We start from the raw sequence: 15,204 nt of genomic DNA on the forward strand, positions 1-15,204 counted from the left end.
CCAAAATCTCTGGGAGGAGAGCGGCTGTCGCAGCCCAGGGATGGCTCAGGTCCTGGTCCAGGTGTTCTCCTCGGAGCTGGGAAGCTTTACTCACGTTTTACACAAGGCGTCCTTCAGGAGAAGAGTTTGTGGGAAGGGAGGAAGGGACCTCTGCTCCTGCTCTGTCTGCTTGAAGCTGCAATACAGCCACTTGCAACCTTTGAAAAGGACAAAAAAGAAATAAGGGCAAGTCTAGAGCAGGAAGAATCATCATAAATTAAGATTAAAAGTATTTTCTTCTGCTTTAGAGGAATATTTTGCAGACAATAAGTGGAAGGAAGGATGCTCTGCAGGAGCACCAGGGGTTTTCAGGACCCCCATCCACAGCCCCCGTTGGGTGGTTTGCGGCTAATGGGATTTGGGAACGAGCGCTTTTAATGTGCTTTTTCCACACTAAACCAGCTGTGGGACCGCACAGCTGGAACAGAAATCTGCCCGTGTGTCCATCCCGGGCTGTCAGAGGGGACGGGGTGGGAAACGCCGTCTCTCTCCCTCTGCAGCCTGAAGGACGGGGATTTCTCCAATGATATTTAATATGCTAGCTCCGAAAAATGTGGAAAGGAAGTTCAGCTCTCATTAAAAGCATCCCGTCTGTGTTACTTTTATGTCCTGGTGCTTCAGAAGTCTGTGTGCACCAAACCACTGAAACGGCGCTGGAGCAGAGAGCTAGAAATGTAATTCAAGTTTCATCTCTTAAATCCCTGCCACTTCAGCAGGAAGACCAGGTATTTATGGAAGGACAACCTGCCCCCTGCAGCGCTGGCCTGACCAGAATAACCGAACTTTGTACCATAGCAGAAGTTTAGTATTTGCTTATTTATCTAAAGGGAAGGGGCTTCAGCAGCGATGCCGATACAGACACGTCCCACTCATCACTGCTGCTCTCCTTCCCTCCTGTTCCTTCCCAGAGCAAGTTTGATGGGGAAAACCAAAACCAAACCCACACCCCCCCCCAACCAACCAAACCAAAAATACCAAACCAACAAAACCGCAAAACCCTAACAACCAAAAAAACACCCCCAAACCAAACAAAACCACCAAAACAAACAACCAATAAAGCAAAAAATCAACACAAAACCCAACCAAATCAACAGCAAAAAAACCAAACCAGCAACACCAAGGAAAGGCAACAGGATCTCAGCAAGCTGTGGCACAGGCTTTGAAACAGCAAAGTGTTTCCATTGGAAAGGTTCTAAGGTTGAGCAGATGCTGCAGCCTCCACCCTGAGGGTGTTCCCTGTCACTGCCCCAGGCCTCTCCATTCTTCTCTTTTTAAGAAAAACAGTTCAAATATACCTATTTGACTCCAAGTTCATTAACAGACTCATTTAAACAGGTTCTTTTAACCATGCAATACCCAAACACAGCAGAGCCTGGAGCCGCTGCAATTCCCAAGGCAGAAGAGAACGAAAGTTCCAGCATCTTGGGTTTCCAGCCCCGGGCAGGATGGTGCTCAGACACCGCTGGGACGGAAAGGGCAGCGAGAAGAACGAGGACACGGACGGGCAGCTAAATCAGCTTGTTTTTTGCACATCCACTTGTTAACAGGTTAAGATTTTGCTGTCTGGATTTAAGGAGACAATAAGTTGTCTTTACAACACCCAGACCTACGAGCACTTAAAAACATTCCCCCGCTGTTGTCTTTCTGCTCCATTAACTTTGGTACTGAAGTATCAGAGCAATAGCTGACATTTCTCACAGTGTCTCCTTAGTGGAGATTTCCTGAGGGCTGAGCAAACGAAGTGTGTATGCACAAGGAAAAATAGAATATAAAAGACATCAATTATGCAGTAGTGTTAAGGTATCTGTATGGAGGACTTGTGGTCTAGTCGAATATTGTGTGTACAGAATCGGAAATGACTGCTTATAAAATATTTGCACTGCGCAGAACCTGCGGTGGAGCTGATACACGACACCCTAACTTTATAAAAGATGCTTTAGGAATATTACATAAAAATTAAGAATAGGTCTTGTCAAAGAAACTGTTGCTTCCTGTCTTTTTTAATATTAAATTCTAAATTATGCATCAGGAAGAGGCCATTGAAGTTTTTTAAATGTTTATGGCACATATTTTAAATTGTATTCAATATTTGAATTGTATTTTGTGTCCCCAGCTCTGTCAGGTGAGACCCCATGGCTCTGCGGGCAGGAGGACGGGTCCCCTCCCCAAGAAGAGGAGAAGGGACCTCTCCTTGGAGAATACAGCCCTGCGGCGTCATTAAATATCGGCAATTAAGGCAATGTGACCAGTGGCATTAGGGCACTTTGGCTGAACCAGAAGTAAAAGGTGCTTGAGCTGTGCCTAGAGTGGGGAAATTAAAATAGGAGGAAATTTGGTATACGGACACAGAGGCGGCAGCATGTCCTAGGGGGCATTTGTGATGGTTTTACCTGGGATGTTGCAACACTGGATATACTCAGCAGCTCCTTCCGAAATGAGAAAAATTGCATTTGTATTGTAATAGTGTGTGAAATGGGCATGTTTGTGCGCTGTGGTTTTGCGGACGCCTGTGCTCGTGTGTACATTTAGGGTACAGCCGAGCTGGGCGTCCACACGCTGCGTGGCCCCTCGCAGCGTCCCCCCAGCCCTTCTTAGAGCTTTTTCCACTTCCATTCTCAACTCTTCCAAACCAAAATGCCGCCCTATCTCTAGCTGCTCGCATCAGGCAGCTCACGTGCCACCCGCCTGAATTCCTATCAGCTGGAGCTTTAGCTCCTGCTTTTCCATTCTCAGAAGGGGGAAAAACACATGAACGTGAAGTTCCAGCTGCTGCCTCGTCCCACGGTGTTTAAGCGCTGCCCCACATGCACAGCCTGCCCAGCCCCCCCCCACACCAACAAAAGTCAAAGAGAAATCAATTACCTTCACTTAGAGCTTTTCATTCACTTAGGCCACGGTGAATGGCTGAAGCAGAATAAATGACTATATTCCTACAAACATCAATGGGAAATTGTATTTATGCGCTCTTTAGATGCGCATTTGTATTTTAGGCTTTGATAATCTCATTACCGTGACTGTAAGACTGAACAACTTGGGTGGAAAGATGGAAGAGACAGACGTGCTTAGGAGACTTTTTAGTTTCTGAACTTGTCTCTTGCGATGCTTTGGCAGCCGGTACCGCTGCTGTGACGCTTTATGTCACATTGGTGCCATTTTTACCCGTGTCCCGTGGAGGTGGCAGAAGCTCTGCATTGCTTTGCATCGCCTGCCCTTGCAGACAACCTGATTAGGGGATGATTTCTGCAGCAAAAATTGCATTTACAGCACTCTATTAAAGCAATGTGCTCCATCCAAAGGCACGGTTAAACTGCAGTGATAGCCAGAAAAGCCATTCCTGCATTGGCTCGCCAGCACGCCACATTTACTTTCATGTTGTCTCAATGTACAAGCGTTGCCATTTTTTCTTATTAGCAAGGAGAATTTTGTGGCTAAAGGAACAAGGTATTATCAAATAAAACATTTGGGGAAATACGTCGAGAGTTTTCCCCAATTTTCATTAAATGCAAAATATAAACTTGTAATGTACGAATTAGAATAAGAACAAAATGCTATGTTTTATGGTCTCAAAGGGGTGCTTCGCTAATTTATATTTAAAAAATTAATTTTGCTGTTAAGTGTGGATTTCTCAATATTGTCAATTAGTATAGGACATTTTGTATAATTTCTTCTTGGAGCAGGGCATAGGGTTGTGTTTTATTTATCCTGAGCATCACACCAGCATTGTCCCTATGCTGGAACTTGCACTAATTTGTTTTTTCTTTGCTTTGCTACTCACAGAGGCTCCAAGAACACTTAAGGAAACGATGCCTGGAGCTTTCCCAGGGAACGTCTGGCGGATGCCAAGAGAAAAGTCTCCCCAGGTTATTCCGAGGGCGAGCGATGCTGCCGTCCCTCGCTCTTCCTTCCCATCACACACAGGTGCTGTGGAACGAGTCCAAAGACCCGATTCCTAAGGCAGCGCCCAAAGAGCTTATCTAAACCTACAAATGGGTTGAAAAGTTTGGGGAGTGCAAATGGGGAATAAATCTCAACTAGCAAAGAGTTAGCTTGACTGCTGTTACCTATAGTATTATGGATACACAGACATCACCAATTGTGTATTTTCTTATGAACGTATAGGTAATTATTATGTAATTATTATTTTCTTACCTGTGTCTTGTCTTACGCCTGTACCTGGAGATGCAGAAGCAGCTCTGCTGAGCCCACGGCATTTGCAGTCACCAGCACATCACATCCCCATGTCACACTTGTGCTGTTCCTCAAACCTTCACCATCCCGGCAAAGCCTGTGACCAGGGTGACCAGAGGTGGGCACCCAGATGCCAGTGGCTGTATGGGGCCGTGGTGGTGATGGTGGGTGCCCGTGGACCTCCCGGCGTGGGCTGGCAGGTGGTGTCAGGGACAAATTACACAAGCGGTCATCAGGTCTGGTGTTCTGCTTTCTCCTCATCAGCATCCCCCATCTGATGGGACGAAAGTGATGGCAGGCTCGGTCGATCCACTGGGTCGCCCAGTTGTCATGACCATAAACTGGGCTTAGTAGGCAGAAAACAGGGCGTTGGGCTTATCTCCATTCATCGCTTGGTGATGCCCACTGTCCGTGAGCACTCTACAGACCCACTAGCATGGGAGGACTCCACAAGGTGACAATCACAGAATAATGTTGAGTTGGAAGGGCCCTTCCCAGCTCCACCAGTGCCCCCCCTGCCATGAGCAGGGACATCTTCACCAGCTCAGGTTGCTCAGAGCCCCGTCCAGCCTGGCCTGGGATGTCTCCAGGGATGGTTCATCCACCACCTCTCTGGCCAACCTGGGCCAGGCTCTCACCACCCTCAGGGGCAACAATTTCTTCCCCATGTCCAACCTGAATCTCCCTCCTTTAGTTTAAAACCATCACCCCTTGTCCTGTCACAACAGCCCTGCTAAAATTTGGGTTAAGGCATCTTTTACCCCTGGGAGATGCACATGCAGGTGTCCGATGGATGGAACCCCCAGAGGAGTCTCAGCCAGCAGGTAATTAATGTCTGGAGTCGAAGCATCTCCGGCTGCAGGGCTGGGGTCACACCCAACAGAGCAGCGAGCGCCCGCCAGCCTTGCTGGGTGATGCACAGATGTTTGTCTGGGGAATAATAATTCAAGTGCATTTCTGCAGCAATCAGCGAGTGCTTGGAAGTGGTGTAAACAGATTAACAAAACCAGCATTGCACTCACGCTAAATAGTACTTACAACCATAGGAAAATTAGGCTGAGTTTACTCTCTCTCTGCCCCCCTCTTTCTCTTCCCCTCTTTTTTTTTTTTGCGTTTTTTATAAAGTGGACACCCCATCTAATATTTAAAACATATATATAGATATGGATGTAGGTGGTGACCTGATCTGTAAATCCTGCCTGTGCTGGGGTTCATAGTTGAAGCTGCTGGCTGGGTTTGCCAATATACTGAGGCATTTAAAACCTACCCGCAGCTTCGTTTTCACATCTCTAAGTGAGTACTGCAAATTCACTTTGTTTCAACCACGGCTGAGGAAATATTAATAAATTCAAATGCATTCTGCGTCTGGTGACACGGGATGACTGAAACAGCCCCGTGTTGTCGTGTCTGTCCCGCCACAGGCACTAATTCAGTTTTCTGAGCACCGACACCTCAGTTTGGGCTGTTCCTGAACCGGCTCCTGGAAAAACAAAATATGGTTATGCTCTAGTAACCCTCGTTCAGCAGCCTCCGGAGGACAAGGAGTTAAAAAGTTGGCTATTGTCACACAGATTTAGTCCTTCCTTTATTATTTTTGCTTTCTTAACACAAAAGGTATTTTGCCCAGCCCAAGTGGTGACACCCAGCTGCTATAAGGGTAATTTATAGCAAAAACCAAAGAGAAAGGTCTGCTGTAATGGGGAGAGACCTGACAGCCTCCATTGATTTCTGGAGCTTTAATTCCTGGGGCTGGATACGGGAGATAGCGATAAAAACTCCTACTTTTCTCTGCAAAGAGGCTCCCTGGTCTCTGTGCTAGAGAGGAAAATGGCATTGCAGAAATTCATGTAAAGTTCAAAAATTCAGCAGGACATTGGCGTATCGGGGCTGCCTGGATTAGAGAGCCCACCGGCTTTCAGCACGTACCTCAGCTCTGCTCTTCGCCGTCCTCAGGAAGGAGCCTGCGGGCTCAGCTCAGCCACCTCCAAAGAGCCCACAAAGCGCAGCTCAACTAAACTCAGGTTTTATTTTTGCTGCTTTCAGGAGTAATGGAGAGATTAGCCTTTTGTACACACCAAATGTGAAATCAGAAGCCCTTAAACAACTTGAATACGTAGTCATTTATTAAAGTAATAAAAAGTGGACGGGCCAAAAGAACAAACACATTTAAACCGAACAATTTTTGAAAGTTTAATATAGCTTTAGATAAAACTGAGCTTGCAGTATTAATGAATACAAGAGTGTGTTATTTTGTATAATTCAAATCAACTTGTACATTTATACAGTTATCGACTGCATGCCAGAAAATGCATTTAGTTTGTTCTAATCTGAATATGTACAATTTACAATAGAATTCAAGCATAAATTCAGCAGTAGAGAACACAGACCGGCTGTGCAATCAGTTACTTTTTCTTAGCGTAAGCATCGGGGCTGGGCTAAAATGTTAACCAGGAAAAAAAGTGGCCACATCAATAAAAATGAAATATTAGCCAGAAATCAATCCCAAAAGTGAATAACTAAAGAAAGTCATAATCTATGTTTGTACTTTCACTCCTATTAATGAAAGACGCGTATGTTGTCACCGGAACATACATAACGCATTGCAATACAAACCACAAGCCTCAAAATCTTGCGTCCAGCAAGAACAGGTGCATATTTTGATGAAAAAGAAACTGAACTTTTCAGTTAATCATAACTTAGTATTTTATACGGCATTAATAAAAGTGAGGATACTTTCCCAGTGTTTCAATACTTGCAGATTTCTTTTGTACAGGCTGCCGAGGAAGCTGCAGTCACCCAGACTGGCGGTATATTTTACGGCTACAGCACTTCTCCCCATCACCTATTTTAAGCTCAGTTTGTAGGACACATCCATGCTGCTCCTACTTAATTCAATAATCTCCTGCACAGACTCAAGCCAAAGTTGCCCAAAGCAAAACACCCCTTGGCTCTCCCAAAGGCACGGGATGCTGGGATTTCGGGAGGGAGGATGCTGGTGGCCCCAGGGCATGGCTGGTGACACACCATCGCTCCTAGTCACGTTTACTTTTCCATAAAGAAAAGCCAAGCAGACCATGAGCCACACATGAGGTGCTGGGAGACCCAGGACAAGACGAGCAACCCCCAGGTGGGACCCCCATGTCCCAGGGAGGGAAACCCCACCCTGGAGAAACCAAAGGAGGTTTTGAGGAGAGGACAAGCTGCTGGAGACCCTCCTTATGAATCCAGACGGATCTGCTCAAGGTTGCCAACAGGACTCATCACTCGGCCACACCAATGGCCGAGCATTTATCATGCCATTTAATACCCATGGACTTGGTGTTTCTAGTGTAGACACCTGGCAGTTGCACATGGCTATTTTTGCTGTCAGTCAAGGACTGGTAGAAGAGTTAGGTGTGGTACAAAAATCAGCAGTATTTTACAAGACAACCTGAGGAAGTGTTGGCGAATGGGGGAAAAGAAGTCCAGATTTTTCCCTTGCCTCATCGGCAATCTGCTCAGCGGCGTGTGGCGCACGGGGTCAGCGCACGGAGAGCGAGGCACACACTGCCCTTCAACAACTATGTGCAGAGAATTGCGGCATAGCCAGAGGTGTAAAAAACATGCAGTGCCACTCAAAAATCTCGATACATGATGAAAAGGAACTTTGGAAGTTAGCATAAAGTCCTTGGGTGTACAACCGATGGGTCATAAATTGCAACTTCCCAGGAAAGCAGAGCTGCAGCGGTGCGGGAGCCGACCCTCCAGCAGCACTAAGTCTCTGGGTTCTTATTCCATGTCAACATTTATAACAAAACCAAACAACTTTCCCCCCCTAAACTGGCAGATCTGCTGTTGTTAGTTATGTAGCAAGTGCCAGCGTTGGTGCATAATGGTCCAGAGTCCTCAAATCAGAACTGCCCATCCACATCTCCACCTCCAAACCCATGCATGTCCATCCCCGGGACCACCTGGCTGTGGTCTCCAGGGTGGTCCATACAGACCATGGCACGCAAAGCCCTTTTCCCAGCCATTGTTGGTGGTGACTTTTGTACCCAGCTCCCTGACAGCGCCACACATCACTCCATGTCACCCAGACCTCCTCCTCCAACAACGAGTCCCCTGGAAGCCATCGTGACATGGTCACAAACACAGACCATGGGTCATAGAATCAAAGAGTTGGAAAGGACCCACAAGAATCATCGAATCCAACTCATGTCCCTGCGTAGGACAACCCCAAAACTCACACCATGACTGGGTGTCCCTGGGCACCCCAACAGCTGACCTCCAGCGTTCTGGGCAGGGTTCGAGGTGACAAGGGGTGCCAGGATGACGGGGACATCCGCACAATGCCCAGACCCCGCCGGAGCACAACACGATGGATAAAGGAAACCCAAACACGAGCACGGAAGGATATCAAACCAAACATTTATACAAAGTATTACTCATTGCGAAACCCACAGGGTCAACTTCAGTTAAGAACATGTTTAAACATTATTTTCACCATAGAGAAAGCAGTAAGGAGCGCCAGCACCGGCAGCGCAGCAGTGAGACGGCGGCTCTGGCAACCAGCACCTGCATCGGTACCGGCCCAACGGGGCCACCAAAGCAAGAGGGAGGAAAATCCAGGTGCTGTGGAATTAGGGGGTTTTGTGACTCTGCCCTTGGGGTGCAGTTCATCCAGAAAAAATGCTCGTTTGGCTTCATGGAGACATTCAGCCTTTTTCATGTTTAGCTGTTCTATTAACATGAGAAATCAAGCACGTCTGGCTTATTCAAAATGGTTTTGTTGCACGTATAAATCACAGACGTTTTAAAAAATTTGTATCTAAAGTGTGAATTTTATCCATTTATTTATTGTTTTCCCTAGGCTTATTAATACACGTTTCTTCTCTAAGCAATGCTTTATGAAATACATTTCAAATTTTCTCAGTAGCCTAGATGCAGGGAAAGAAACCCCAAGAAAACATCAAAACAAAATAGAAACCAGCAGTTAAGTTAAGGCTAGCAGATTTGGTGTTAGGAATTAATTAACTAATACACCTTTTTTTGAGAAAAAAGACATGCACCGTAACTACTTTGTTGAACAAAACATCACAATCCACATCTGAAAAAAAAATAAATAAACCTTTTCAAATCGGATTATAACTTAACCCTGAAAGTTACCTACTCGCATGTTTTACCTACTACTTACTCTTAAGAAATACAGGGGAAAGGAACGCCCCTTTCTGATTGTTTTTTTCAGAATATACAGTATAAATATAGTAGGAGTCATGCCATAAAACTATATGCAAAAATTGCACACTATTATTGCATGCGTGTGGTGATACTACATGCCGACCCAGTGTCCCGTGTTGGTTACTCACGGATGCTCCTGCCCCCCGGGACCACGACCGAGCGGCCGGGGGCTGCGGAGGGGCCGCTCCTGCCCTCACCGCCCGCAGTTCCAGCTCCGCACGATGACCCCGAGTCCCGCTGGGTTATGTGAACCGGTCCGAATTCATTTTCCGCAGTTTGGGCGGCAGGTTCCCCTCCATCCTGCCGCCCCCCGACAGCTTCTGCAGCTTGGGCGGGAGGTCGGCCACCGACTGGCTCATCGGATCCGACATCATCTTGGTGGTTTTAGACACCAGTTTCTCCTCCGAGTTGCCAGGGACCGAGCTGATCCGCTGGAGTTTCATGGGTAAATCCCCCATGCTGTAGGCCTTCTCGGAGGTGGTGGAACTCATCCTGAGGAGTTTTTTGGGGAAGTCTTCCCTCCCAGTTATTTTCTGCAGTTTTGAAGGTAGTTTTGTGCCAACTTCATCGAGCCCATCCAGGCACTCCACCGAGTTGTTCCTTTCCTTGCTGTTGCTCACAGCAGGTGCAATCAAGGGGGAGGACATGAGCAGCATCTCCTCTTGCTCCTTCACGCTGTATGGCGGGGTGGGGACCTCAAACGTGGCGTGGAACTGGGAGTAATCCACTTTAAAGAAGCCCTCTTCCAAGGAGATCACTGGGAAGAACCGGTGACCCCAGAGCACCTCGTCCTCGGTATAGGATGTCCTGGCTTGGCAAGTCATCCCTGCAACAACCAAGGGAGAAAGACCCTCACCAGCTACGGACAACTCTGGATGCACGTGAATCTTGGGGGTTTTTCTGAACATTTCAATGAAACATATTTTGTGGTTTTAAATGTAAAAAAAGGAAAGGCATTGGCATGCCTACCATTTACATACAATAGCTGTTAAATTGTCAGCCTCAAGGTGAAAGGAGCCAACAACAGAGGAAGGAAAGTAACTGAATAATTCACATCTATCATTCTGGCCACTTCTGAAGCTGCTGCTGACAAAGGGAAATACGAGGTTACCTGATAAACCTGGTACTGAATTAGCGAGAGCTGCTAATTGTCATGTATCACAGTATCACAGTATGTTTGGGATTGGAAGTGACCTCAGAAGATCATCCAGTGCAATCCCCCCATGGAGCAGGAACACCCAGGTGAGGTTACACAGGAAGGTGTCCAGGCGGGTTGGAATGTCTGCACAGAAGGAGACTCCACAACCCCCCTGGGCAGCCTGGGCCAGGCTCTGCCACCCTCACTGAGAAGTTTCTTCTCAAACTTAAGTGGAACCTCTTGTGTTCCAGCTTGATCCCATTACCCCTTGTCCTATCATTGTTTGCCACCGAGAAGAGCCTGGCTCCATCCTCGTGGCACTCACCTTTTATATACTTATAGACATTAATAAGGTCCCCCCTTAGCCTGCTCTTCTCCAAACTAAAAAGACCCAGCTCCCACAGCCTTCTTCATAAGGGAGATGCTCCACTCCCTTAGTCATCTTTGTTGCCCTACGCTGGACCCTCTCCAGCAGTTCCCTGTCCTGCTGGAACTGAGGGGCCAGAACTGGACACAATATTCCAGGTGTGGTCTCACCAGGGCGGAGTAGAGGGGAAGGAGAACCTCTCTCGATCTACTAGCCACCCCCCTTCTAATACACCCCAGGATGCCATTGGCCTTCCTGGCCACAAGGGCCCAGTGCTGGCTCATGGTCACCCTGCTGTCCCCAGGACCCCCGGTCCCTTTCCCCTACACTGCTCTCTAATAGGTCATTCCCCAACCTATACTGGAACCTGGGGTTGTTCCTGCCCAGAAGCTGGACTTGTCAGGATCTTAAAGTATGACTAAGTTATTCCATATTTTCACCACACTGACGGATGCGTATGGAACCAGACCCTATGCTTTATGCATCATACACACAGACCCAGCCGGCGCCAGCGCATTCCAACCCCCCGGCGAGCAGCACGCATGTCCTACCAAATACATCTATTCCTCTTTAAGGGCTTCACTGACAATCTGCTCACAGATCCATCGCTGCCAGGCTGAGATTCAAGCTCCAAAAAATTAGCAGGGGAGAAGAAATATGGCTAAGAGGCACAACGTTGCCCTTTCCCTTCCTCCACCACCTCCCTCCAACCCGAGCACCCAGACTTGGACATCCCAGTGACCCATCCGACCTCAGAAATCAGAGGGAAACCATGGCCATGGAGGGCTGGAGGCTTCTGGAAGAAATGCTGCTGCTTCTTTTATTTTTTTAATGGTATGTGTAGCACTCTGTAAATAGAACTACCCTGCCATTTTATCCTACTGTAGCAAACAGGAAAGATGACATTTTGTTTTCAGGAAGTTAAATCTACCTCTGCAAACACATCCTCTGCTTAGCTGGCAAGAATGCCTTTGAGGCAGAAGCAAATAGAAGGAAACTTCAGAAGGCACAAGAAAGATGATAGTGAGGGGGAGCAGGGGATGGATACGCGCCTGGTGACATACAGCCAGAAAAATAACATTTTATTGCACTCTATGTTCTTGCTAATGGAATCAAAGCTTTACTTTTGCATAGCGATTTCTACTGCAAATACATCTGAGTATATCACAAGATGTAAACCTCACAGTTTTATGGCTTATCTCTTAGGAGAAAAATATAAAGGCAGGGTTTTTTGCACCGAACGCAGCTCCTGCCGCCCATGAAGGTTCCTCACCTGAGCTCGCCCACCCGCAGGATCACACCCCTGACCAGCAATCCTGCCCCCTTCCCCAGCTGCCGACAGGACAGATTTTATACTTTATGATGTATTTTCACCCGGTCACTGTGTGTTTCAGTTCTGTTTACTAAGTGAAGTGGAAGCAATCACGTACCTAATGGGTTTAGAAGAAAACCCTGCAATTTTTAGAAAAACGGTAATTAGAGTGAGTACTTTTTCCATCTGTGTCCCTCACTCTGCAGCTGTTCATCAGCCAAACCTTCACCACGAGTGCCCGGACCTTTCCCCCTCTGCTTCTTCAGACCTGACTTCCGAGGGAGACCTCATTAGCAAACAAACGCGACTAATAACGCATGCAAATGGCCGGAGCACGTTTGGAATTGGCTCTACGGTGCCCGTGAAGCAGATGGCTGCTTAACTCCGGTGACCTACGCTTTAAATAACAAATTGCTTAAAATGCAAATCTCTCTGTACAGAAAAGTTGGTAACTGTTGACCTCACTGTGCCACAGGCTTTGCTGAGGGGGCTGGAGCTGCACCCCCAGCATGATTCCACAGTCTGGGGACATTGCCAGGGTGGCCACCCCCGCCACAGCAATGCTGCCCGCAGAGAGCTGATTCACGGGTGGAAATGCCTTGCATGGCTTTTTCTTTGTGTTGGCAACACTAAAAAACGAAGAATTGAGCTTTACAGTAAAAGATGCGCTATCAAAACGCCATGGGGGTGTAACAAGGGGTGGAGGGGGAATGGGTGGGTCAGCAATGCTGCCAAGGCTTGGGGAAGGGACCAGCGCATAGGACTGGCTGGCACCTGCACCTGCATCCCAATCCCCACTCGCATCCCTATCTGCATCCCCATCCCCATCTGCACCTGCATCCCCACTCACATCCCCAACCACATCCCCATCCTCACCACATCTCTATCTGTATCCCCATCCCCATCTGTATCCCCCCATCCCCACTCACATCCCCAACCACATCCCCATCTTCACCACATCTCTATCTGTATCCCCATCCCCATCTGTATCCCCATCCCCATCCCCATCTGCATCCCCATCCCTGAGACCCCCCCCGATCGATGCTGCCCACCCAGGGTGATGCCAGGATGCGGGACCCGCTGCCTGCCAGGTAAGGCTCTCCCATCCCCGCTGTGCTGTGGGACTATTTCTACCTCCTGCTCAATCGTCCTGCCACCTCCCAAACCTGCTGCTGCCATGGGGCTTTCAACAGAGGGGTTTTATATCCATTCCCTATCAAAAAATGTATTTGCTGAGACTCAGAAAAATCAGCTTCACATTTTGTTCCACCCTTTGTAAGCTCACTAGAGAGATAAATATTTGCAGGTATATAATTTTTTCTTTGAAATCAATTTATCTTATTCACTAACAAACCTGAGGGTGCAAATTATTTAATAGCCTCTCGGGATGAACAGCAGCAACTAATACGCTTGTCATTATAGGGAATACCTGCCACACTAAGCAGACGATGCTAAGAGGTGCTAAATGTGCTCTGATAAGCCCTTGGACAAGAAATCAATTTGCAGGTTTTCTTCTGCTGCATTTCCCGGCTCTTGCTGCCCTTTTCATTTCCTCAGCAAAGCCTCAGACTCCCAGCTCTGAGCTCTGCAATGCTGTTCTGCTATTAAACACTCGGATCTGCCAGCTCACAACAGCCCCGCTGTAACCGTCTCCTTTGTGTTGCTACAGCAATAACAACGGAGTTGCATAAGGCACTCGATGACCGGGGCCATTATCCACGTCCTTGCACAGAATAAGCTGCAGCTCTTTGCAAGTGTCCTAACGCATGGGCCAGACTCCTTCCTTGGGAGAATTAAAGTTGGGAATGGCACTGGGGAGAGTCACAGTCCCTGAACAGTGATGGTGTGAACATCCCACGCTGGGAGAACCTCATCTTGCTCAGAGCACCCCAAAACTATCACACTGCAAGGGTAAAACTACACCCAGGTTCACCCTTTGTGGTGGAGGAAACACATCACCCATGGCTGGGCTCTCCCCTTCCATGCACCATGAGCTGCACCTTCAACAGACCTGCGGGACCTGCTGGAGAGTGGCCAGGAGGCCACCAAGGTGATCCGAGGCTGGAACAGCTCTGCTGGGAGGACAGGCTGAGAGAGCTGGGCTGTTCAGCTGGAGAAGAGAAGCTCCAAGGAGACCTGATTGTGGTCTTTCCATACTTAAAAATGGGCGATCAGAAGGATGAGGACAGACTTTTTAGCAGGACCTGTTGCAATAGGACAAGAGGTGATGGTTTTAAACTAAAGGAGGGAGGTTCAGGCTGGACATGAGGAAGGAATTGTTGCCCTGAGGGTGGTGAGAGCCTGGCCCAGGTTGGCCAGAGAGGTGGTGGATGAACCATCCCTGGAGACATCCCAGGCCAGGCTGGACGGGGCTCTGAGCAACCTGAGCTGGTGAAGTTGTCCCTGCTCATGGCAGGGGGGCACTGGGGGAGCTGGGGAGGTCCTTCCCAATACAAACTATTCTATGGTTCTATGACTCTGTGATCACCTGAACAGGAAAGCAGCAAACTGAACATCAGCTGGTGTTTCCACTCCTTCTCACAGCAAAAGCAGAAGCACTTGTGTGTGAGCCAACACTGACAGCCCTTCCTGATAACTGCCTCAGGATTACTTTCCATTAAGTGATGCTCAGATTAATACAAGCCTTTTATTTTAATGCAGATGTAGTTTCTTTCTGACCTTTACAAAAGAAGATGCATCAAGCAGCAGGAGCTGGCAGCCGTGCTGGGCCAGGCCAAGGCGCGGGGCCGGCTGCTGACAGACACCCACCAATACATTTTCCTCTTCTCCTGTTGGTACAAAAGGCTTTTGGATTTTTTGTGCCTTTTTTTTCCTTAAGAAGTTATTCATCAGCAGGGTACACAGCCAGCAGATCCTTCTACACCTTCATCATGTTAATGGGACTGCTAAAATTTTACCAAGTTGCCTGTATTATTAATATTC

General features: G+C 47.8%; 1 protein-coding gene across 1 annotated transcript in view; it reads right to left on the bottom strand.

The window, feature by feature from the left end:
• Positions 1 to 6,329: 6,329 nt before the first annotated feature.
• The window catches only part of KCNJ3 (potassium inwardly rectifying channel subfamily J member 3), a 49,559-nt gene continuing 40,684 nt past the window's right edge, over positions 6,330 to 15,204 (bottom strand). Inside the window, exon 3 of the mRNA XM_013369207.3 lies at positions 6,330 to 10,270. Within this exon, the coding sequence (XP_013224661.2) occupies positions 9,687 to 10,270 (584 nt within the window). The 3' untranslated portion in view covers positions 6,330 to 9,686. The remainder of the gene's footprint in view (positions 10,271 to 15,204) is intronic.

This window comes from Columba livia, chromosome 7 (assembly GCF_036013475.1).
Source record: "Columba livia isolate bColLiv1 breed racing homer chromosome 7, bColLiv1.pat.W.v2, whole genome shotgun sequence".
Taxonomy (NCBI): domain Eukaryota; kingdom Metazoa; phylum Chordata; class Aves; order Columbiformes; family Columbidae; genus Columba; species Columba livia.